Source organism: Macaca mulatta, chromosome 4 (assembly GCF_049350105.2).
Source record: "Macaca mulatta isolate MMU2019108-1 chromosome 4, T2T-MMU8v2.0, whole genome shotgun sequence".
NCBI lineage: Eukaryota > Metazoa > Chordata > Mammalia > Primates > Cercopithecidae > Macaca > Macaca mulatta.
This window is the reverse complement of record NC_133409.1, coordinates 122,178,281-122,201,620: the sequence shown is the minus strand read 5'-3', so window position 1 is coordinate 122,201,620 and position 23,340 is coordinate 122,178,281. Positions and strand designations below refer to the sequence as shown.

Here is a 23,340-nt window from a genome sequence, read left to right as displayed (position 1 = left end):
TTTCAGGACAGATTCCCTTCCTTCCCCCACCTACCCTACACTATCTTTTTCTCTACCCCATATGCATCCATGAATTTTATTCTTTTCTTTTTTTTAAGACAGTGTCTCACTCTGTCCTCCAAGCTGTAGTGCAGTGGTGTGATCATGGCTCACTGCAGCCTCAAATGCTGAGGCTCAAGCGATCCTCCCTTCTCAGCCTCCCAATTAGCTGGGACTACAGGCACATGCCACCATGCCAGGGTTTGTTTTGTGTTTTTTTTGTTTTTTTTTTTTTTTTTTAGAAATGGGTTCTCTATGTGGTCCAGGCTGGACTCAAACTCCCGGCCTCAAGCAATCCTCCCGCCTTGGCCTCCCAAAGTGCTGGGAACTTTCTTCTTATGTATCCAAACACACTTCTTTTGTGTGTGGAGAAAAGAAGGGAGTAATTAGTGAAGGACAGACTGACTTTCACTATTTAAGCTACTGAGTACTAAGAATTTTAATAAGAGGATCTGAGCCAAATTCTCATCCTCTCCTTGTGTGTTTGCTATCTAAATTGAAACCACAGTCAGTTTTAATTGAACATAAAATCTGCTGTTTGATCCTAAGCAGTAGAACAACATTTTCATTTGCTAGTAAGTGGATTTTGGACTTCCTCCCAAAAGAAGCTAAACTTTAGTGATAGTTACAATATTATCTCATTCAAACAAAGGCCTGGAACATGTAATATTCTCTGGGGAGGTACCAAGCTCTGTGAGCAGCAGATTTAGTAATTTGAATAACAAACTTAAACTCCAAACAGCCCCGGCTAGCCGGGAAGTTGTTCTGACACTCCACAGAGCACGAGAGGTTTCAGAGGGACATCTAGTTTCAAAGAGTGAAGCAGAGTAGACAGAGCCCGCCTACCCTCACACACAAACTTCTTTCTATCTATACTTTATGTATCAAACTTCTATACGAGGCATTGTTTAAAGAAAGGCTTTAACTACTTTTAAAATCTGACCTCGTTGTTCCCAGCTCCAATTCTATTCCTTAGGGATTTGTTTCTTGAGGACATTATAACCTTGAAATTCATAAGCTTTTCAGGAGCTAGTGGAAAAGCGTGAAAAGAGAAGTGACTTAGGGGAAAACTGCCTACCTGTCATTATTTTGGCAAAAGTTTATTTAACTTGTTTAGAAAGACCATAATGATGCACACAACCTAGATTCACAATATTATTTGATTAGCAAGACTATATTAGTATATTTGTCTCCCTGGAAGTCATAACCTATGTGTACCATTAAAATTTTTCCTCCTTTTATTTTTTTTCTTTTTTAGTCATTTAAATTTGCTTTCTAATGCTTAAGTCTTTTTTTTTAATGTGCAAATATATTTATTGCCCCCCAAAATTGGATATTCCTATCCAGGTCAACATACACATAGGAAATAACTAACTGACAAGATCTGGTAAGTTTGCATATTGTAGCTTCAACACGACTTTGTTGTTTGTTTCTGTTATCAGAATCTTCTCAGCAGTCCTACTTCATCTGTCAAATATTCCATGGAGGAAAAAAAAAAAGTCAAAAGCATTCCTAGTCTTGTTATTGTTACTGTTGTTAATTACAAAAGTTCAGTCTTTGTTTTGGTAGATTAGCTTTAAGTAACAATTACATCTTTAAAGGAGTAGTTATGAGTTCTACTCTAAATAAAATACTCTAAGAATTTATTTCTCTCTGCAGCTATTTCTTCATTCTCCAACTCATATTTCTTCATGGCAACAAAATATCGAATAAAGGTTTCTCCTAGAGCCTGCCTCAGACATTGATCTTCTTCCAGTGCCACAAGGGCATCTTCCAGTTTTAAAGGGATCTCAGAAGTTTCCGCTTGGTAAAAGTCTGTGCTCTCATCTGGACCAGCCAAGACCTCATTACTGCTATGAAGTCCATCTAAGCCTGCAGCAACAGTTGCAGCCAGCACCAAGTAAGGGTTTGCTGTTGCTGAGCCTAGCTTATTTTCTATCCGGGCGCCTTTCTCTCCATGACACTTGATATTAAATATACAGCTGTTGTCATTGTATCCCCACGTTGTAGGCACACTGTCCTTCAGGTCTTTACGGTCCTTGGAATAACGCTTTCGGCAGCTAACAGTAGGCGCCATCAGGCAGCTGAGTGCGGCAGAGTGCTTCAAGAGTCCTGCCAACCATTTTTTCCCAGTGATCGTCAGCTGCTCAGTTCCAGAAGTGCTGCAAAACATGTTCTTCTTCCTATCGACATCCCAGAGACTATGAGACAAAATCCCTGAATTACAAAATCCAGTCTCAATGAAGAAGCTGGAAATGTAATTGTATTTCCTTGCCACTTCTTTGACACCTGTTCTGAGGGTAAATGCATTATCAGCTGAGCTAATGCCAAATTCAGGCAGGAAACAGATTTCCATCTGACCAGGCCTGGTAGAGGAGGAAAAACTCTCGACATTTGCTCCAGTGTGATACAAGCCATCAACAAGTTCCTGCATGAAGGGCTGATCATGGTTATTTAAAAATGTTGAAGCAGGAAATGATATAGTCTTTGAATTTAAAAATTCGGGCACACCAAAAATGCAGAAATCACAGATGAAAGCAGAAAGCAGGGAAAAGCCAGAGGCCTGCAGCTGGCTCAGCTGCCTCTTTGCAATGTACCTTGGGGAAGTCAAAAGAGGCTCACCAGTCACAGTGAAAGTATCACATATCACTCTTGCAGTTCTATCAGCCCATGGCAAAACTCTAAAGGTTGATATCTCTGGCATTAGGACTATGTCACTATTAAAACATGTGGCTCTTATGCGATTCATTTCACTGTCCTTAGGATTCGGTATCACTTCAAGATAACCTCGGGGCATGCAAACTCCATGGCTCACTTTCTCCTAAAGAAGGAAAAAAAATGAAGAAATTAGGTTTTGAAAACAAACAAAAGGGTTGGGGGAGAAAAAGCCTTGCTAATGAAAAAAAAATATATATATATACACACACACACACACACACATATATATATATATGTTTAACATTTGTTGGTTAACACTAACTTGGTATCAGATAAATGTCAAATATTTTAAAATAAAACCCCCAAACAATGCAATGTTTTAAGCCTTGAAGGCCTTAAATGCTCTTAGATCTCAAAATAGCAGTTATAAATAAAAGATATAATGATAAAGAAAATCCGTTATAGCAAAAAATAAAGGTAAAGCCTTATGGAATTATTTGAAATTATCATCATCAAAAGTACTTCCTGAAGCACTTTTTATTTTATAGTACAGTTGTTAATTCTTCAGATAAGGCTTTATTTTTGCTTATTTTATTGTAACCCTGAGTTAACTGACCCTCAAAAGTCTACAGTAAACAATTCTCAATCCTTCTCAAATTGCAGACTACGGTCAATACTGTGGCACACAGCACATTTGTCCTAACACCAGGGGAGCCAGGACGCTGACAGCTGCATTCCTCTCTTTATTCACTTTTACAACCCATTTAAGAATTAAAAACCTCACTGTCTCAGAGTCCCAGAACCCTTGTCTGTGAATGTGGACCTGTAACTCCAAAGTTAGAGCTTCCAAAATGTTGTAACCTTCAAGTCAGCATGAACTGGTTGTCAACAGATCTGCCTTCTCATCCTAGCTCTTTCATTAATTGCTTCTGTGAATTTTGGCAAGTCACTGGGTTATGTGCCTCAGCTTCCACATCGGTAAAACACGTGTTAGACTAGACGATTGCTAAGGTACTTTCTAGTCGTTTATTTCTAGGTTTCAGTGAATTTGGTCATTTATTTAACTTTTGCTCTGTGCCAGGCAACAGGGAAGTGATAAGGTTATTAAGTTGAACAGACGCGTAAAACAATTTCTGGAAATTATGTATTAGATATATCAACAAGGTTGAAGGTTACTTTAATAGATGGAGAAAAATCACTGAGTATAAAAGGTTGGTTCCCATGAAGTCAGTGAAGATCATGAGGTTAATAAAACAACCTAGCAATCTGTAAGCCAGATGCTTTCCTTTTCTTTCTTTCTCTTTCTTTCTCTTTTTTTCCGCTTATAAACAACAGAAATTTATTCCTCTTTAGTTCTGGAGACTGAGAAGTACAAGATGAAGGCAACAGCTGATATGGTATCTGGTGAGGGCTGCTTTCTGGTTCGTATATGGCTTCTTCTCGTGTATCCTCACATGATGGAAGGAAGCCAGATTATTTCTTATGTTACCTCCAGAATCCAAGAAGCATGGCTATCAAAGAGGGGCTGGTATTAGCCAAAGTAATTTACTGGTTCACTCTTCTGCATTTGCCCATGAACCACTGCCTCCTTCACTTTCCACCATCTCTACACACATTTTTGAATGCTATTTGACTGAACTGATCCAAGTCTACTTTCACTAATAATAAAGTTGAGTGAGCCAAGCACTATTTGGTGCCTACCTAATTTTCCAACTCACTCATAGACCTGTACATGTAAACTTTATACACACACACACACACACACACACACACACACACACACACGCATGCATACTGTGGGATATTTGAATACTATAGCATGGAATCCTTTAATTCATATTTTCACTATAAGCAATAATGTCATTTCCCTGCTTGTCAGTTTTTTAGTTTGAAATTCCGTATATTAGTTCTTTACATAACTAAAATGAGAAATAATATATTTTATTCATGAGACTTCTATGAGTTCCTGCAATTTAAATCTGTGTTTGTATTCACTTGGCTGTGAGTAGTAGAGAACAGCTGGGTTGCCATTTCACTCCAATAGTCCTTCATGAACTCAAAAAATAGTAAAAAGTCACACTTTATTCTTTAGATTATTTAATACGTATTTTTTTTGAACACTCTTTTCTGGCACTGTAATTTGCTTTATTCTTTTTTTGGACATAGAGAATGCAAACTACTCTCTATTAGTTATGGGAAATATATGAATATACATGAATATACTCATGATAATATATTGTCTGAAGCAGCGTTTATAGATATAAAGCACTGGAACAACTTCATCTTCAATATAGATCACTATGGGCTCAATAACATGTTTGCAGAATAACTTAAATCCTTATCAAAAATGAAACTTGGACCATAGTAAAGGTTATCTTTTGAAATAAGCCAAGAATTAGTTACGAGTCTATAGCAATGTATCATGTTTTGGCTAGATCAAATATAGAAAGAGCCTACATTATTTGCATATAATTTAAATAAAAATCAACACTTTTGATAGAACAGAGATAATATAAGTTGGTTGTAAGGTTTAAACCTTAAACACCACACACACATGCAATGTTTAGGTTACTTTGCACAAATGAATTTTTTTTTTTGAGATGGAATAAAGTACACACACACACGATATTTAGGTTACTTTGCACAGATGAATCTGTTTTTTTCTTTTTTTTTGGAGACGCTGTTTCACTCTTTTTGCCCAGGCTGGAGTGCAATGGCGTGATCTCGGCTCACTGCAACCTTTGCCTTCCAGGTTCAAGTGATTCTCCTGCCTCAGCCTCCCAAGTAACTGGATTACAGGCCCCTGTCATCAGGCCCAGCTAATTTTTGTATTTTTAGTAGAGACGGGGTTTCACCATGTTGGTCAGGCTGGTCTCAAACTCCTGACCTCAGGTGATCCGCCCACCTCAACATCCCAAAGTGCTAGGATTACAGGCATAAGCCACCGCGCCTGGCCTCTTAAACCTATTTTTAATGTCTAGTCACAGCAAATTTTCCAAAATAAATTATTTTGTCTTAAATTACAAATATTCATTGTGCTAATATCATTATTTATACCTTCACAAGTTTCAAAAATGAATTTAAAGTGGCTTCTTAAAAAAATATCGATACTCTATGATCATTAAATGAGAACAAAATAATAATAACAAGGTAATGAAATAATGAAGTTAGTTATTAGGAAACTGGGACTAAGAATAAATATAGCCATTGAGAAGGTGTATAATGAGTTACATTAAAATTTTCATGATAGACAAACTTTTTCTCTAGCTAAACTCTAGAAAAAAAAGTGTTTTTTATATGTGGGATATTGAACAAAATAGTGAAAAATATTTTCAGTAACAGTTGGATAAAAATAGTATGCAGAATTTTTCTCTTTGTGTCAATTATATCAATCCTTAGCAAGTATAAGCAGCATACTGTTTTATTTTTGTAAAAGGATTCCACTGAGAAACTAGAGTAATGTCCTATATATGGACTTGTAGGTGCCATTAGTAAAATAAATGATTAAAATTTGATAAAAACTGAATAGCAAACAGTTTTATATTGAGGTCTTTGGCAAGTACTTAAAGTGCCAGTTACTTTTCCTTATGATTGGAAGAGATTCATTTGAATTATATTCTGGGCCTGTCCACAAGAAAATCCACATTTTTTTATAAAAATTAAACAACATATATTCTTGCCTGGATGAAGAGGAAACAATATCTGCAAGCAGCTCCAAATAATTCCTTAAGAAACAAGTTTGAATCTGTTAGAATTCTTTAAAAAGTGTTTTTGAAGATGTCCAGTTTTTCCCAACATGAAGCAAATTTAACAATTAGAATCTGATATTAATGTGATAAAAGTATAATATTTTAAAATAGTTAAACCTAGAGGATGCTTAACTTTCACACTTTCTTAAATAGTACTGACCTGATGTCCCTTGCTAAGAAATTTGATATTTAATTAACACAACAACTCAGTCATCAAAATAAACACATGACAAAAACTGATACAAAAAATTAAGGAAGTCTCAAAACAACAAAAACACAGTATTTGTTGATATCATCATTTTCAGGAATTTAATAATATTCATTAAGTCATCCAACAACAATGGACTATTTTCTTATCAGAATTTGGAGCCGAAAGGAATATGTTTTTTATCTAGCAAATTATTTCTATTTAATCATTTTTTCCTCTTTATGTTTGCTCTTGGGTCTTCTGTTGCAATTTTCTTGTGTCAAATAAAATACAATCTTCATAATTGCAGTAAGGGAGAAAAAATAATTCTGTAGAGCAAAATTATTCAAGGCAGAAGGACTAAATTTACCAGTCTTAATTAGTTTTGTATTTCTATTGGGTAAAGAAATTGCTGTTTGAGAGCCGAGAGTACACGTTTAGCTCCTTGGGGAGCAATAACATGTTTGGGAGGAACAAGGGAAGAAACAAAATAAGTTATTGATTTTCAGCTTGAATTGCTGTATAGATTACAAGAAAATAAGAAACAGTAATAAGAACCATTTGCCTGCTAATGGTCATGAAATTACATTCAGTCACAACTCTGTGTTAAACTCACTTGAAAAAAGTGTGCAGGGATAGTCTTAGACCTGGACACGCCATGGAGGTCTGTTGCTTCAAATCGTACAAACTGGAGGCGATTTTTGGCCATGGCTTGTCTAATGTGTTTCATTCTAGAAGAGAGTTGAGGTGGGGCCAGAATTTGACTGCTGTCCCTCATGCAATCTGCAAAATAAAAAAAAATAGGTTCTAACTCAGGAGATCATGATGGACTGAGAAGCAAAAGGAGATTACAGAGTAGTGAATTAGTCAATATTATTAATAAAAACATTAATATTCATCATGTCACTGGCTTACAGTTGGATCTCTTACTTTTCTCATTCTACCCTTACCATCTTCCCAAGAATATTGTGTCTAAACAACCTGAGATCATTTATCAGTTAGGACGAGGTCAAAATTGACATTATTTGCATAAGGATATAGCGAAATCATATGTAGATACTTACTGAAAATCCTTTTGCTTATGGAAATTAGAACATATTTGCATAAGTTCACAGCAAAAAAGGGACCATAAAAGCCTGTCTGTAGGTGACTATTATTGAACATATTTGGGCTTCTTGAACTAACTGTTAATTTCTAAATTTAAATTTCTATGTGATTAAAAGTGAATTTGGTTTTATTTTCTGGGGTTTTGTCTCATTCTGGGAGTTTTTTACCCAAAGGGCTTTATATATTTTTAACGGCATCTAACTCTAAGAAGTCTACACATTTCTGTCAAATTTAAAACTTGCTTAAATAAGCAAACAAATGTGTCTTTTTTTTTTTTTTTTAAGAATGAGCATGTAGGAGATTAAAAATCTGGACTGCGTACTCAATTTAAAATTAGAAACATAAAAAATGTTCTTTTCAAGAATTTAAGATAGTTTGCAAATTCCAACTTCAGAGCTAGAAGAGAACCTTGGAGATAAATCATTTAATCTAACCAACTCGTTAGCTTGAGTCCCAAAGTGGCACAATGAGTTACTCAAAACCACACTATCAGTTCACTGCAGAACTGAAACTAGAATGCAGAGTTTTGATTCACGCTGGGTGGTTTATTACCACAAATTAAATTAGTATGTCTATAGCACATAGAATTGTCAGGCAAATAGTATACATTATAAATGTTAGTTGCTGTCAGAACTTTTAGGAGAGGCAGCAGAGTGTAGTTTGGGTTAGCACAAAACACTGAAGCCCATCCACCTCCATTCCAATCCTACCTTTGCCCTAGCAACAATCTTATCCTCTTTATGCCTTGAATTTCTCATCAGTAACATATGACCTACTTCACAGGCTTGTTAGGAGGATTAAACAGGTTATTAACAGTTACTGGCAGACAGTAAGCACCATATAAGTGCTACTTAAATGCATAAAGTGAGTACAAGTACTCTAGCCCTAGTAAATGGTATCATGATCAAGTCTGCAACCAAACACTCATCAATCCGTCACATCATTGATGTTGAGCAGCTATAATTCTAAAGAGATACCTGAGTATTCTTTTGCAAGATATAATTAGGCTTTAAAACTAAGCATAAAGATTGACAGTTTAGAAACATAGATTAAGTAGATTTTAAGTACATGAAGCATGGGAAAAACAAATTACTGGTTCCATATATGCAAATACATTAGTGATAATGTGCTATCACTGATACATTTGGCTACTCTGAAACTCTGGAGGCTTTATAACTACCTTCCATTTAAAACAAACAAACTGTAGCAATTAAAGTGTTTCATGCTAAATTAACACTTGCTGTATTCCCAACCTACTCTGAAATATTAGGTATTCAGCCCAAGATGAATAATGCTCCTTAAAGCAAAATTGATAGGCATTTTAAAATATGGAAATTTGGGTCATGCGCGGTGGCTCACTCCTGTAATACCTGCACTTTGGCAGGTTGAGGTGGGCAGATCACTTGGGGTCAGGAGTTCAAGACCAGCCTAGGCAACATGGCAAAACCCTATCTTTACTAAAAATACAAAAATGTGCTGGGTGTGGTGTTGTGCTCCCGTAGTCCCAGCTACTCAGGAGGCTGAAACACAAGAATTGCTTGAGCCTGGGAGGTGGAGGTTGCAGTGAGCCAAGATCGCACCACTGTACTCCAGCCTGGACGACAAAGAGAGACTGTCTTAAAAAATAATAATAATAATATGGAAATTTTTAGATAATGAATATTCTAAACATAATAAGAAATTATACATAAGCTATAAAGAAGACATCCCTTTAAGGAGAAAGGTAATTTTATTGGTTCACCAGTAATAGGATAACAGGTAGTCTTACTAGCTTTTTGCTTTATCTGTGTCTCCTAAACTTTCTACAATGAATACATATTATTTTAAAATAAGAATAATATTCGGCTGGGCACAGTGGCTCAAACCTGTAATCCCAGCACTTTGGGAGGCTGAGGCGGGTGGATCACGAAGTCAGGAGTTCAAGGCCAGCCTGACCAACATGGTGAAACCCCATCTCTATAAAAATAAAAAAAAAATTTTTTAAATAGCCAGGCGGTGGCATTCGCCTGTAATCTCAGTTACTCAGGAGGCTGAGGCAGGAGAATCTCTTGAGTCCAGGAGGCAGAAATTGCAGTGAGCTGAGATGGTGCCATTGTACTCCAGCCTGGGCAACAGAGTGAGACTCCATCTCAAAAAACAAAAATAATCAATAAAATTAATAATAATATTCATTCACTCAACATAGATATTTTTCATCATCACATACTATTCATACTGAACGTGTATCTGGGAATCAGCCAGGAAGAGCCCTACACTCACAGAACTTTATATTATAAAGTGGGGCAGGTATAGATAATAAACATGCCATCAAATGCAAGGGTGGGATAAGTTCACACAGTAAAAGGGCTGAAAAAAGAACAAAACAAAAACCATAATCCCCTGAAGTATTAATTGTATGAGACTTGATCACAACATAGACAGCTCTAACCCTTGATTCATTTTGAAGTCTCTAAGTTGCTCTGTGACTGGACAGTGAGTAGAGTACATGTATTAGTTTGCTAAAGCTACTATGACAAATGCCCCAGACAGGCGGCTTAAACAGAAATTTATTTTCTCATAGTTCTGAAGGCTAGAGGTCGGAAACCAAAGGTGTCAGCAGGATTGCTTCTTCTAAGGTCTCTCTCCCCTTGGCTAATAGACAGCCATCTTCTTCCAGCACCTTCACATGTTCTTTTCTCTGTGCATGTCTGTGACCTAATCTCTTCTTCTTAGGAGGACATGAATTATACTGAATTAGGGGTCACCCTGCTGACCTCATTTAACCTTAATTACCCCTTTAAAGAGTGTACCTCCAAATTCAGCCACATTATCAGGTACCGAAGGTTAGGATATCATTTTAACAATTTTGGAGAAACACCATTCAACACATAACAGTGTATCATTCTGTTTCTATTATCTTCAGTGTCCTTATTGGCACCTGCCACACTGTATACTCACATGTTTCTGTCATCCCCCATTGCCTATCAGCTCCTTGAGAGCCAAGGCTTAGTTTTACCCGCTGCTGTTTTCTTGGTACTTGTAGCAGTATAGGCATCTCATAGCCATTGGACAAATATTTTTTAAATAAGTGAGTGAGTGAATGAATGAATACATCCTGTGTGATTTGACCTTGTCTAATTGATAAGTAAAAGTTGTCATCATATATTTTAGTATATATCCTAAGTATCTATTTTTCATTTAAAAGTTTCTTTCACCAAATATGAGAAACCTTTCCAATCCCATTTCATTTTCAAGGCATCGACTGATCTTGCTGCATCATTGTCTGAATTTTTCTTCAATAAATCATACTTGTTATTTACAATTAAACCTTTTGGTCAGCCTTTCCCAGTTGCACAAGATGAATAGCTGGCAGATAATTGCCAGTTCAGGAGCTCATTTGTTTTTCCTACAGTGTGGTTCCTGGGAGATTTTCTTCTTTTCTATTCCATCAAGGGATTAATAAATTAAATCAATGTGTTTTTATAGAAGATGTTTTAGTGCTGTGCATGTTTAGGGAAAAAAATAAGAAAACATTTTTTTAAAAAAAGTCAAAGCTCTATAGCAACTAGTAGGCCTTGGAGAAATTTTGTCCGTGTTCAGTGACAATGAGGACATATATCAGTTATACAGAACAAGCCATGGTCACTTATAAAACGGAGATTGAAGAGACGTTTTGGCTTCAGAAACACCAATTCAAAGAAAGGGAAAAGTGCATTTGAGAGAAAACCCTGGAATACATTCAGCTTACTGCACACCTAGTATAATGTACCATGCTGTTTCAAGGTCCAGCCATCTTTCATCATTGTGGCTATGGTGAGAGTCACCCTGTTTGTGCTACCTTCTGCCCACATCATATTAGCGCAGACATTGTTGGAAAGCCCAGGTGGCAGAATAACCAGGTACAAAGCGGGGAAAAAAAGCAATACAATAAAAAGTGGGAGGGAAAGGGGGCTTTTCTTTGAAAAAAACAAAGTATTATTTTTGGAGAAACTCAGAGAAGTTATTCCAAAGAAGCAATACCATATCAAAATTCCTTACACTTATTTTTGGGGTTTATTTTAAAATTTTTTTTTAATTATGTATATGTATTGGTTTGTGTTTTAAATTTTTGGTACTGAGGGCCTATAGAGAACTTAATACACTCTGGGCCAAAAAGGGAACTTCTGAGCTAAAGAAGTTGAGTTAGTAACGGTACCCATGCCCTAAGTCACAACTGACAGTGCAAAGAGAGCTCACGACACAAGATCTTTCTCCAGATTTCTGGCTTAAGACAAAGAAATGGAAAATCCATCTCTCTTTTGCAGCTAAAACTAGAATATATAAAACAATGACCATAAGCTCTGGAGGAGCCAGTGTGGCCAGCAGATGTTATCCGATTAGTCTTCCCAGTGTTCAGAAACTTTTTTGAAATAGTGGACAGCACTTCACTATTAGAAAATTTTATGTAAAAATCTTGAGTTCAAATTTATTTTGAAACTAGATCTGGCAACCCTGGGTAGGTATTTCTCCACAGCAACAACTAGTTGGAACTCTGAGGTAGTCTAGATGGGCAGGCAACCTCTACTTAACGGGGTGGCAAACATTTTCTGTAAAGGAACAGATAGTAAATATTTGAAACCATGTAGGCCATATGGTATTCGTTGCAGCTACTCATTTAGCAAAATGTCATTTCAGCACAAAAGCAGCTATAAACAATTTGTAAACATTACTTAGAAAAACTGACCAGCAAGCTGAATTTGCCTTTGGGCCATAGTTTGTTGCTCTCTGCTCCAGTTTACTCATGACCAGAACCACTCCCTATGTTCTTATACCAGCCCATCTTTTGTATTAACTGTCTGGCCCCTGTGGACATTTGTATCAACAGCTGCCTGATGTTCAGAGGTTGGTAGTGCTCATGCTCTTCACTTTGGATAAATTCATAAAGCCAAAGTAGAGAGAAATTCAGTTATGAAAGATGGTGTGGTAGTGAGATGGGAGAGTTCCCTGACCTCCTCGCGGGGCTTGCCACAGGGACATGACTCATTTACTCGGCCATTGCACTCAAACCACTTATGGGAGGGGGGAACGTGCAGGTGAGCCAAGGTGAGCACTTTCGGGTTGCAGCCCTATGGCAGTGTTTAGGGGTGTTACCATGCTCTTTTAGCTCTACCATCCACGGACGGCTAAGTGTTAACCAGCTCAGTGGAAAGTCCGGGTAACAGCCTTTTACACCCTATTCTCTAGGTACCCGGCTCCTCGTCCGGAGTCCAGGAAGAATCAGGTCACATGGACTAGAAGGACGGCAAATGTAGGGATTTTATTGAGTGATGGAGGTGGCTCTCAGTGGGATGGTTGGGGAGCAGGAAATGGGATGGAGTGGGAATACCATTTTCCCCTGGAGTTTGGCTGTCCCGCGATGGATCTCCTCTCTGACCGTCCCCAGCTAAACTCCTCTCCACCTTCAGATGCTCCTTCTCTGCCATGCTGTTCTGCTGCTCTGTCAGTGGAGCTTGGGGTTTATATGGGCATAGGATAGGGACATGGTGGGCCAGAGTGGTCTTGGAAAAGGCAACATTTTGGAACAAAAACAGAAACGCCTGTTCCTATTCAGGGCCATGGGTTTCCAGGCTTGAGGGTGGGGCCTTTGCCGGGGAACTGCCCTCTTCTACACAGTATTTCCCTGCCTCCTCTTGGTATCAGTAGACAGAATAGCCCTACGAAAATTCCTACCATACCTAATCTCTGGAACATGTGAATATGTTAAATTGCATGGCAAAAGGGACTTTGCAAATGTAATTAAGGTTATGGACTTTAAAATAGGGATATTATCTTGGATTATCCATGTAAGCCCTTGAAATTAGATGGCTTTCTCCAGCTGAAGGCAGAAAAGGGATGTGGAAGAAGGGGAATTCAGAGAATTTCTAAATATGAGAAGGATTTGAGGCATTGTTATCTCTGAGATTAAAAAAAAAAAAAAAAAACCGAGAGAGGCTTCTGGGAGATAAGGGTCACCCCAGCTGACAGACAGCCAGGACACAAGAACCTCAATTCTACAGTCACAAAGAACTGGATTCTCTCAACAATCTGAATGAACTTGTAAATGTACTGTTCCCTGGAGTCTCTAGATAAGAACCCAGATGGCAATACCTTGACTTCAGCCTTGGAAAGCCTGAAACAAGGAAACCAGATGAACCAACCTAGACTTCTAACATACAAAACTGTGAGATAGTACACTTGTATTTTCAAAAAGATAGTAAGTTTGTGGTAATTTGTTATGGTGGCAATAGAAGACTAATACATATAGAATTCTGATAGTGTTTATTTTCCAGGCTGTAGCTTCTCCTCAGGCCCTGTGTGTACTAAAGGATTTAACCTTGCCCAAAGAGAGCTGTGGTCTCTGCCCTTGGTCCCTTCCAAACAGTTAGAATGTCTTGCCTGACAAGAGTGTCTTTGTTTACCAAGAGGTTCTAGGCCACGCCAGAAACTCTAACAATGTTATTTATAGTGGTGACTTCAAGTCATGCAGTAACTGCTTGATCCCCAAAGGGGCTGGAGAGTGAGGTCAGCCAAATGCCCAGTTAACCATGAAGCCCCAGTAAAGACTCTGGACACCAAGACTCAAGTGAGCTTCCCTGGTTGGCAATATTCCTCATGTCATTGCCAAGAGAATAATGCTGTCTGTCCGTGTCTCCACTAAGAAAGGACAAGTGAACAAAGAACAAGTGAACATTCTGTGCTTAGAAGTTGCCTGGACTGCCCATGGCAGATTTTAATCTGTATCCTTGTAGTGTAATAAACCATAACCTTGAATATAACAGCTTTCAGTGAGTTCAGTGAGTCCTTCCAGCAAATTATCTAAACTAAGGTTAACTTGGGGAATTCCAAAACTTGTAATTTGTGTCAGAAGTGAGGGTAACATGGTAGACACTATCCCTCTAACTTCCCACTCTGGTATATTCTCATCTTTCCAAATCTTGTATGTTTAACCCTGTCATTATAGATTTCCTTTTTTCTGAGGCGGGTAGTGGGGTAGGGTCTCTCTCTGTTACCCTGGCTGGAATGCAGTAGCACAATCACAACTCACTGTAGCTTCAACCTCCTGGGCTCAAATGATCATCCTACCTCATTCCCCTAAGTAGCTAGGACCACAGGCATGTGCCCACACACACAGCTAATTTTTTTATTGTGTAGAAACGGGGTCTGCCTATGTTGCCCAGGCTGGTCTCGAATTCCACTTCTCAAGTGATCTCCCCACCTCAGCCTCCCAAAGTGCTGGGATTACAGGTGTAAGCCACTGTGCCTGGCTTTTAGATTTCCTTTTATAACCAATTTCCAGCATTTTCATTCAAGTGAGTTTTAATCAATACACTCATGTACCAAAATAGTTACATCACTATCAATCAGCCAGAAACTTAGAATAATAGGATTTTACTTTTAGAAAAGGCAAGACATCTTCCATTGCAACCCCGCTATTTTCCAGATGAACAGCCTAAAGGGTAAAGAAAACTACAAAGCATTTTATAAAAGATAGGTATAAAAATCTTTGTAAGTGTTCTGACTTCCAGGCTAGTATTCCTCAACCAACATTACATTCTCTCTAATTCAAATACAGACTTAGGGTTAGGGGCTAGAACCACATACCAGTTTGTTCCAGAACCCTTACCAGTAAATCCTTACCAGAGTTTGGGTTAAATTCACCTCCAGGAACATTGGTGGTTGTTCTGGGGGGCAATGGTGTTATCACTGTTGTCTCATCCTGAGACTCCTTGTCATGATGTGACAGATGAGACTCATCAGAACCAGGTCCCATGATGGGTTTGCTTGTATTCCCTAATTTGTGGCACACAATTTGGTTTCTGATCCTCTCTGTAGTAATAAGGAAAAATGTTAAAATATGTTCCCATTGTTTTCAGCTGTCTCTTAATATAATATGGAGAGGAATACTTGAGAAAATAGTATATTCCTAGCAGTGACATATTAAATGAGGGGCAATGGGAGTGGTCTACCCTAGTCACTGGCCAAGAAAGTGCATTGCTTGTAGAGAATTTAAAAACAGGCCAGGTGCAGTGGCTCATGTCTGTAGCCTGTAATCCCAGCATTTTGGGAGGCTGAGGCAGGTGGATCATTTGAGGTCAGGAGTTCGAGACCAGACCAGCCAACATGGTGAAACTCCATCTCTACTAAAAATACAAAAAAATTAGCCTGGCGTGGTGGCATGCCCTGTAATCCCATCTACCCAGGAGACTGAGGCAGGAGGATCGCTTGAGCCCGGGAGACAGAGATTGCAGTGAGCCAAGATCATGCCACTGCACTCCAGCCTGGGTGACAGAGTGAGACTGTCTCTAAACAGATAGATAGATAGATAGATAGATAGATAGATAGATAGATAGATAGATAGATAGATAGATAGATAGATTCTACTAAAATCTGATTTCTTTTTATTATAATCGTATGCTGGGAATTCCTGGGGACACAGCGATTCCTAGGATTGAGCCTGTCGCCCAAATTAACTTCTAGTTTTAGCAGTGTCTCAGATCTGTTGAGATCTAATTGGAGTTCCAAAATGTGTTATGAAAACACCTTCCATACCATTCTTATGGCCCCTCAAATCCTCTGTAATGATTCTTGTATTCATTTTCAGAGCAGAAAACTGTCTCTCTTCCTACTCATACATTCCTCTGTTTTGTTCTTTTTTTTTTTCTACTACTATCATCCTAATCCTAACCCTCTTTACATTGTAAATATTTTGATTGGTTATTTTTATATATTCACATTGTAAGCTTATATTTGCCATCTTTTATGACACCTATATAGGAATAAATTTTATTTGTCCTTTTGCTTCTCCCAAAAAAGAAATGAAGATGTTTTATGAAAAGAAAGACCAAATGGAGATTGCCATTGACCACACCATTTCTGAGGGCTCAGAGTAGTTAGATACCATTTGAATTGGACATATCCATTTCTCCGACTTCAGTGGAACAAACACGTGGTTTAGTGACTTTCTTCCTTCTTAATTTATTCATGCTGTTGTCTTCAGTCTCACTGCCTTCATCTCTTGTTGAGTCCTGTTGATAATTAATAAACAAAAAGCCAAATAACAGATTATTCAAACAATGATATCTGGATGTCAAAAGAGTATATTTGAATAGCTCAATTTTTTAATGAGCATAGAAGACTTTTATAATGATGAAAATTTTGTCACTTCCACACTCACCTGAATAACTCAAAATTTAAAAGCCCAACGTTGTGCTGATAGGCCAGATATTCTCTATCTCCTTTTATATGTGGTACAGAAAATATTGTTAAGTTAATTAAAACCTTGTCTAATTACTCAAGATTTCTATGTTTATTTTTTACTTGGGGAATTTTATATTATTTATTCCTAAATATTTTTGCAAAACCTATTTTAACTAAAAAGTTTACTTTTTATGATTTCTATTTTTTAGGATTTCTAACCTTTTTGTCTGAAGGCATAGGCATCTGAAGAATTGTGTTTTCTGCTCTCTTTTTCCTTATGTAAAAGGAAAAATTAATAATGCAATTAATAATTGCATCAATATTTACTTCACTGCAAAAAAGTACTTGAGTTCATGAAGTGCTATTTTGTGACTGTGTTTTATATGTGTAAAACAAACATCATGACCAAACCATTTTATAGCTTAAGAAAATCTAAGGAAATGCATTTAAAACAAAATAACCTAGCTTTCACAATCTAGTTATAATCTTCGACATGAGAGGATGTGCCCAGTGGGGAGCTGGGCAGTGAGGCAAGGGCTGGTGCTGGGAACTCAGGAATCTCAGCACTAACAGTGCACAGAGTCACCCCTGCAGTCCCAAGACACAAAAGCTGTCACTGAAAAAAATATACCAAAAATTTTGAAAAAGCTGACACTGATATTTTTAAGGTTTTTTACAAACCCCTCATAGTGGTTTGAAGAGAGAGGAAAGTGACAGGGTCAGGGTCAAAAAGCATGTCGTAAATGCTTTGAGCTTAGTATCTTCATGAAAAGCAGCCTCCGAGGGGGTTCACCTCTGTAGGCAAGTTATATAAATATATGTTGAGTAGTTGCTGGGGAGCAACTGTATCAGTTTACCTATAAAACCAGTTCATCCTCCCAAGGCTAAAACAGAAAAAGAAAGATTTTCATTTTTTGCTGTTTGTATGTAATTATGATGCATTGCTATTATTGTTATTAACAAAGTTATATTTCCTAGAACAAAGGCTTTTCTGTAATTTTAAAGTTTCACTTATTAGAAAATTGTGGTCTTTTTCACTCCACATAACCTTATATTTGGATAATATGATACTTAATATATGATATAATAAATAATTTTGTAAGTAGTTTAGGATTTAATTTCAATATTTGCATAAATTTTCCCAACACACTTCTGATAGAATCTGGCAGAAATATAAAGATTTATTGTACATGTTCACCATGTCTAAAATTGTTTTGGTAGAAATGCATAGTCTATAATTTTACTTTTGTTAAATTCGTATGTATATATTTATTTTTATTTATTTATTTATATAGTCTTTTAAAGAAGTATTGTTTAGAAAATGAAATACTTAGCCAGGTATATAATTATCAATGCAATATGAGCAGACTAAATTTGTCTTAGCTTGACCCTTTCTCATATATAATCTTTTCATATATAAATTGAAGGAATCGGGTGAGATAAACTTTAACATCTCTTTGAGTTTCAAACTCTAACCTCCAACTGAATAAACAATTAAATAACAATGTGTTAAAATTGAGCACATTGTCAAGCATGTTTTCTCATGGTACCCCTTAAGTTAATAAAATCTCACCATTTTACAAATAAGAAAAATGAGACTCAGAGTAACTTGCCCCAGGCCACAAGAGTGAATGAAAGATGCAGTTTCTAAAAATACCTTGTTTTTCAACATGCCATTCTGCTTCCTAAAAGCCAGAGATCTAAGACAAAAGAAAGGTATTTTTAGAAACATTCACTTGCCCTCATATAAACCAGATCAAAAGGGAAAGTTTCTTAAGGAAAAAAAAAAAATGTTCCTAGTTACTAACTGAGAATTTTACCAATAAGAGCCCCAAAACGGCCGGGTGTGGTGGTTTACACCTGTAATCCCAGCACTTTGGGAGGCCAAGGCGGGTGGATCACGAGGTCAGGAGATCGAGACCAGCCTGGTCAACATGGTGAAACCCCATCTCTACTAAAAATACAAAAATTAGCCAGGCGTGGTTGCACGTGCCTGTAATCCCAGCTACTCGGGAGGCTGAGGCAGGAGAATCGCTTGAACCCGGGAGGCGGAGGTTGCAGTGAGCCGAGATGGCGCCATTGCATTCTAGCCTGGGCAAGAAGAGTGAGACTCGGTATCAAAAAAATAAAAAAGCCCAAAAACTAAGTTGTAGTACATACCTTTTACTTCATAAAAATGCTCAAAAAAGGGAGTGGGAGTTTCAAATGAAGAATACATTTCATTCAATCCTTTGGTTTTCTTTTACATACGAGGGTGATCAGCATATAAACATATCTATAATGAAACAAATTTATTGGATCCCTCATTTATCCCACCTCCAGTAGAGTATTTTTATTCTCCTTAATCCTTAATCTTTTAATTGCACTTAGGTGCAATGTGAATGATGCTTCAGTGAAAAACCTACTAGCCCAGATGATTGAGGTTTGTGTTGTAATTCTGACCTTTCCACAAAGTAGCAAGTCCTTCTAGAGCCTTGGCATTCTCATCTGTAAACACTAATATAAATACAATCATATTGTTAAATTTAACTGAGCCTAGAGCTGCCTCCTTACATATTTTAAGCTTGACTTAAGCATTCTAAGCAGACTAGAAACTACTCTTCTACCAATCACAGAGTTTCAGCCAATCACAGGTGGCCAATTGTTCAAAACATATTCAAACACTGTTTCTGTGTCTCATTTCCATCTTCTGCACCAAGATGGAAATCTTCTGTACATCACTTTTCTTTTCCTGTCCATAAATATCATCTGACCATGTGACAGTCTAAGAGTCGCTCTGAATGTATTCTGGTTCTGAGGGCTGCCTGACTCTTGAATTGTTCTTTAATTGAATTTAAAATTTAATTTTTCTAAAGGTTTTCTTTTAACAGATGGCCTCAGAAGTGAGATTTGAAGTAGAGCTTCCAGCAACCCCCAGGAGCACGGAGTGATTAAGCAAGGTATCCACCAGTTCCATCGTGTCCATTGCTCTCTCGAATCAACAGGGGATCATGGGTAAGTTGTCTCTCCAATTATGGAGATACTTGTGTTTGTGTTTTGATTATTTAAATTTGGATGTGCACATTTTTTATCTTAACTAGGTTCAGAAGTCATGACAGACACTGGACTGGGTTAGACTTAATAATTAACTGGTTTATATCCAGTTAGAAGTCTTAGATAGCTGACTGGTCAGACAAACTGGCAATAAATGGCAATACTGCAGAAGGTGTGAACTCTGGCTTTCAGAAATTCACCAGGATTTTGTGTTCTACAATGCATTAGGTAGGGAAAAACCTTTGGCTTAGTTGATCGAGATGTGAGAGCCAAAACCAATATTCAACATAAAAATGGGATCCTTAATTTCTGAAGAATGGAGCACTCTACTTTTGTCTACCCCATACCTCTACATGTATAATTATTAGGTCCTACGAGCCACAAATACGTACAAAAATGGCAAAAGCTTATAATTTAAAATTATAGTGGAATGGTCCAAATAACACCAACACCACACTTTAAGAAGTGCATTTAAAAATGAAGGCTCCCAAATTAGGCATATCCAGGGACGCCTATGATGTGCAGAACCTTCTAAAAAAGTTAGTATTTCTATTGCCTCTTTTAAAAGTCTTTCAAAGGGCAAATAGAAAGCTTAAGCAGCTAATTGACAAGAAAAATTGAATCTGCTAATCTTTTGGCTTAGTTACTATCCTGCCCCAAAGATAAAAAGCGAGTTATATAAAGTGTTCATGGAAGGTAGGCCCTCAAGTAAAGTAGACTTTTTTCTTTTCTGAGCTATCCATGCTGAGACCACACATAGAGAATTGTTTCCTGGCCTTATTAATTAATAGACTCCAACCTGAACTCAGTAATTTTAGCTAAAAAATAGTGGCTAACTTAAAAAGACTGCCTATTGAACTAAATTGGTCTCCAAATTCACCTTTCTGGCATTTAGCTGGCTATTTTGAAACACATTTTTAAAGGAAATTTACATCTATAAAGGAGACCTCCATTTTTAAGGGTGTCTGCCTCTGTGCAGTAGGAAGAGAGGAAAGACTAAGTTACTAGAGACTCTTATCATTGACTTAGATTTATGTAAGAAGTCTCACCTCTAAAGTACCTTTTCCTATCCATCCTGTCTTTACTGGGCATTTATCCACATCCTCCTTCCTTGATTAGTGCAAAAGATGGTACAACACGTAGGCCTAAAGTCTCAGCTGTATGCATTTGAGAGATAAAATTTCTACATTATTTTACCTAAAAGTCATCCCTTTGGAAGTGAAATTTTAGGATTTTCTAGCTAAGAATTGCTTAGAACAATGAAACAGGTAATTGGAATATTGATAGTCTGAACTGGGGGAAAGAAAAACTATTAGGAAACTAGCAAATGAAAAATTTTTCTGAAAACTTTAACTTCTGCTCTTGTCTGTGTGTCTGTCTATATGTATATATCTGTTATGTGTATCAGATGTTTCTTTCTGATCTTATATAATATTTGGCAAATGAAGCACGCTTTTATATTGTTGGCAAAATAAAATACGAATATCTTCAGAATTGCCAATACTAAATATAATTCAGAATTTTTTTTTCTGGGTCTACTGGTCAGAAAGGTTTATGCTGTTTTTGCTATATGTTTTTTTTTTTTTTTTTTTTTTTTTTTTTGAGGCGGAGTCTCGCTCTGTCACCCAGGCTGGAGTGCAGTGGCCGGATCTCAGCTCACTGCAAGCTCCACCTCCCGGGTTCACGCCATTCTCCTGCCTCAGCCTCCCAAGTAGCTGGGACTACAGACGCCCGCCACCTCGCCTGGCTAGTTTTTTTGTATTTTTAGTAGAGACGGGGTTTCACCATGTTAGCCAGGATGGTCTCGATCTCCTGACCTCGTGATCCGCCCGTCTCGGCCTCCCAGCTATATGTTTTAAGGTCATAAAATTGCTGCTTCCGTAAAATTTTGATATGTGCTTGACTTGTCTGTAAGCTGACACTGAAAAGGCTGACTACTGGGCACCCCTGAGGCCTTTCACACATCTTACTGTGAGCTTATGTCTTTGATTTTGAGCCTTTGAGTTCTGAGGCATGGAGAGGTGGTCATGGTGAGGCCTGGAGACATGTATGTCCACTGTACCTGGGCCACCAGCTGCAGGGCACAGCCAAGCCCAATATTGTCCTGCCCTCCCTCCTCCAGCTTTGCCTCCTGGCCATGTTGAGAGGGGTTGGATCCTCCAGACATCTTTTTCATAGCTCCGTCCTCTGTCCTTGACTCTACACTTGGTGTATAAATTAGGGACCCAGATGGGCCCTGGCCTTCCTAGCCATCCTAGGTGCCACTCAGGACCCATGATGACTGGGAAAGACATTCGGGAGAATACCTATGTTATTTTTTCAAAATTATTTTCAGAAACTTAAAATCTTAAAGCCGTGTTAAATTCAGAAATAGGGAAAGGAGCAGTGGTTCACTCCTATAATCCGAGCACTTTGGGAGACTGAGGTGGGAGGATCACTAGAGCCCAGGAATTTGAGACCAGTCTAGGCAACATGGTGAGATGCATCTCTACAAAATATATAAAAATTAGGTAGGCATGGTGGTGTGCATCTGTAGTCCCAGCTACTCAGGAGGTTGAGGTGGGAGAAAGACATGAGCCTGGGAGGCAAAAATTGCAGTGAGCAAGATCATGCCACTGCACTCCAATGTGGGTGACAAAGCAAGATCTACTTCAAAAAATAAAAATAAAAAATAAGAATAAATTCAGAAATAAATACTCATTAAATATCTGAGTCATTTCTAAGTAAGTTAAAATACTGAAATATTAATTATTAACATAAATTTATGCTTTAGCATCTTATTTTATATGATATTGAAAAGGTAAATATATTTAGATCTATTAAAAATAATTGAGGAAACGTCTTTCTAAAAAATTATGAAATGGTTTTCATCTGCAGATACTGATATAAAACACTTCAAAATCATTTACTTTCTAGGTTTTACACTGGAAGTTAGAATTATTAAGAGTTAAATTTAAGTTAATATATGTAACTATAACTACTAAAGTAAATAATTTGGCTGGCCATGGTGTCTTATGCCTGTAATCCTAGCACTTTGGGAGGCTAAGCTGGGAGGATCACTTGAGGTCAGGAGTTAGAGACCAGCCTGGCCAACACAGTGAAACCCTGTCTCTACTAAAAATGCAAAAATTAGCCAGGCATGGTGATGCACACCTGTAACCCCAGCTACTAAGGAAGCTGAGGCAGGAGAATGGCTTGAACCCGGGAGGTGGAGATTGTAATGAGCCAAGACTGCACCACTGTGCTTCAGCCTGGGTGACAGAGTGAGACTCTTGTCTTAAAAAAACAAATAAACAAAATAAAATAAATAATTGCATATGCAAAGTGTACAAGAAAAGCAAGATTGTCTTTGACGAGAAAATGAAAATGTGT

At 37.6% G+C, this 23,340-nt stretch overlaps 1 protein-coding gene across 1 annotated transcript in view; it reads right to left on the bottom strand.

Annotated features, from left to right (window-relative positions):
- Positions 1-1,328: 1,328 nt before the first annotated feature.
- The window catches only part of LGSN (lengsin, lens protein with glutamine synthetase domain), a 41,100-nt gene continuing 19,088 nt past the window's right edge, over positions 1,329-23,340 (bottom strand). The window contains exons 2-4 of the mRNA XM_001106349.5: positions 16,637-16,763; positions 7,250-7,416; positions 1,329-2,860 (exon numbers count right to left, since the gene is read on the bottom strand). Of these exons, the coding sequence (XP_001106349.4) occupies positions 1,661-2,860; positions 7,250-7,416; positions 16,637-16,763 (1,494 nt within the window). The 3' untranslated portion in view covers positions 1,329-1,660. The remainder of the gene's footprint in view (positions 2,861-7,249; positions 7,417-16,636; positions 16,764-23,340) is intronic.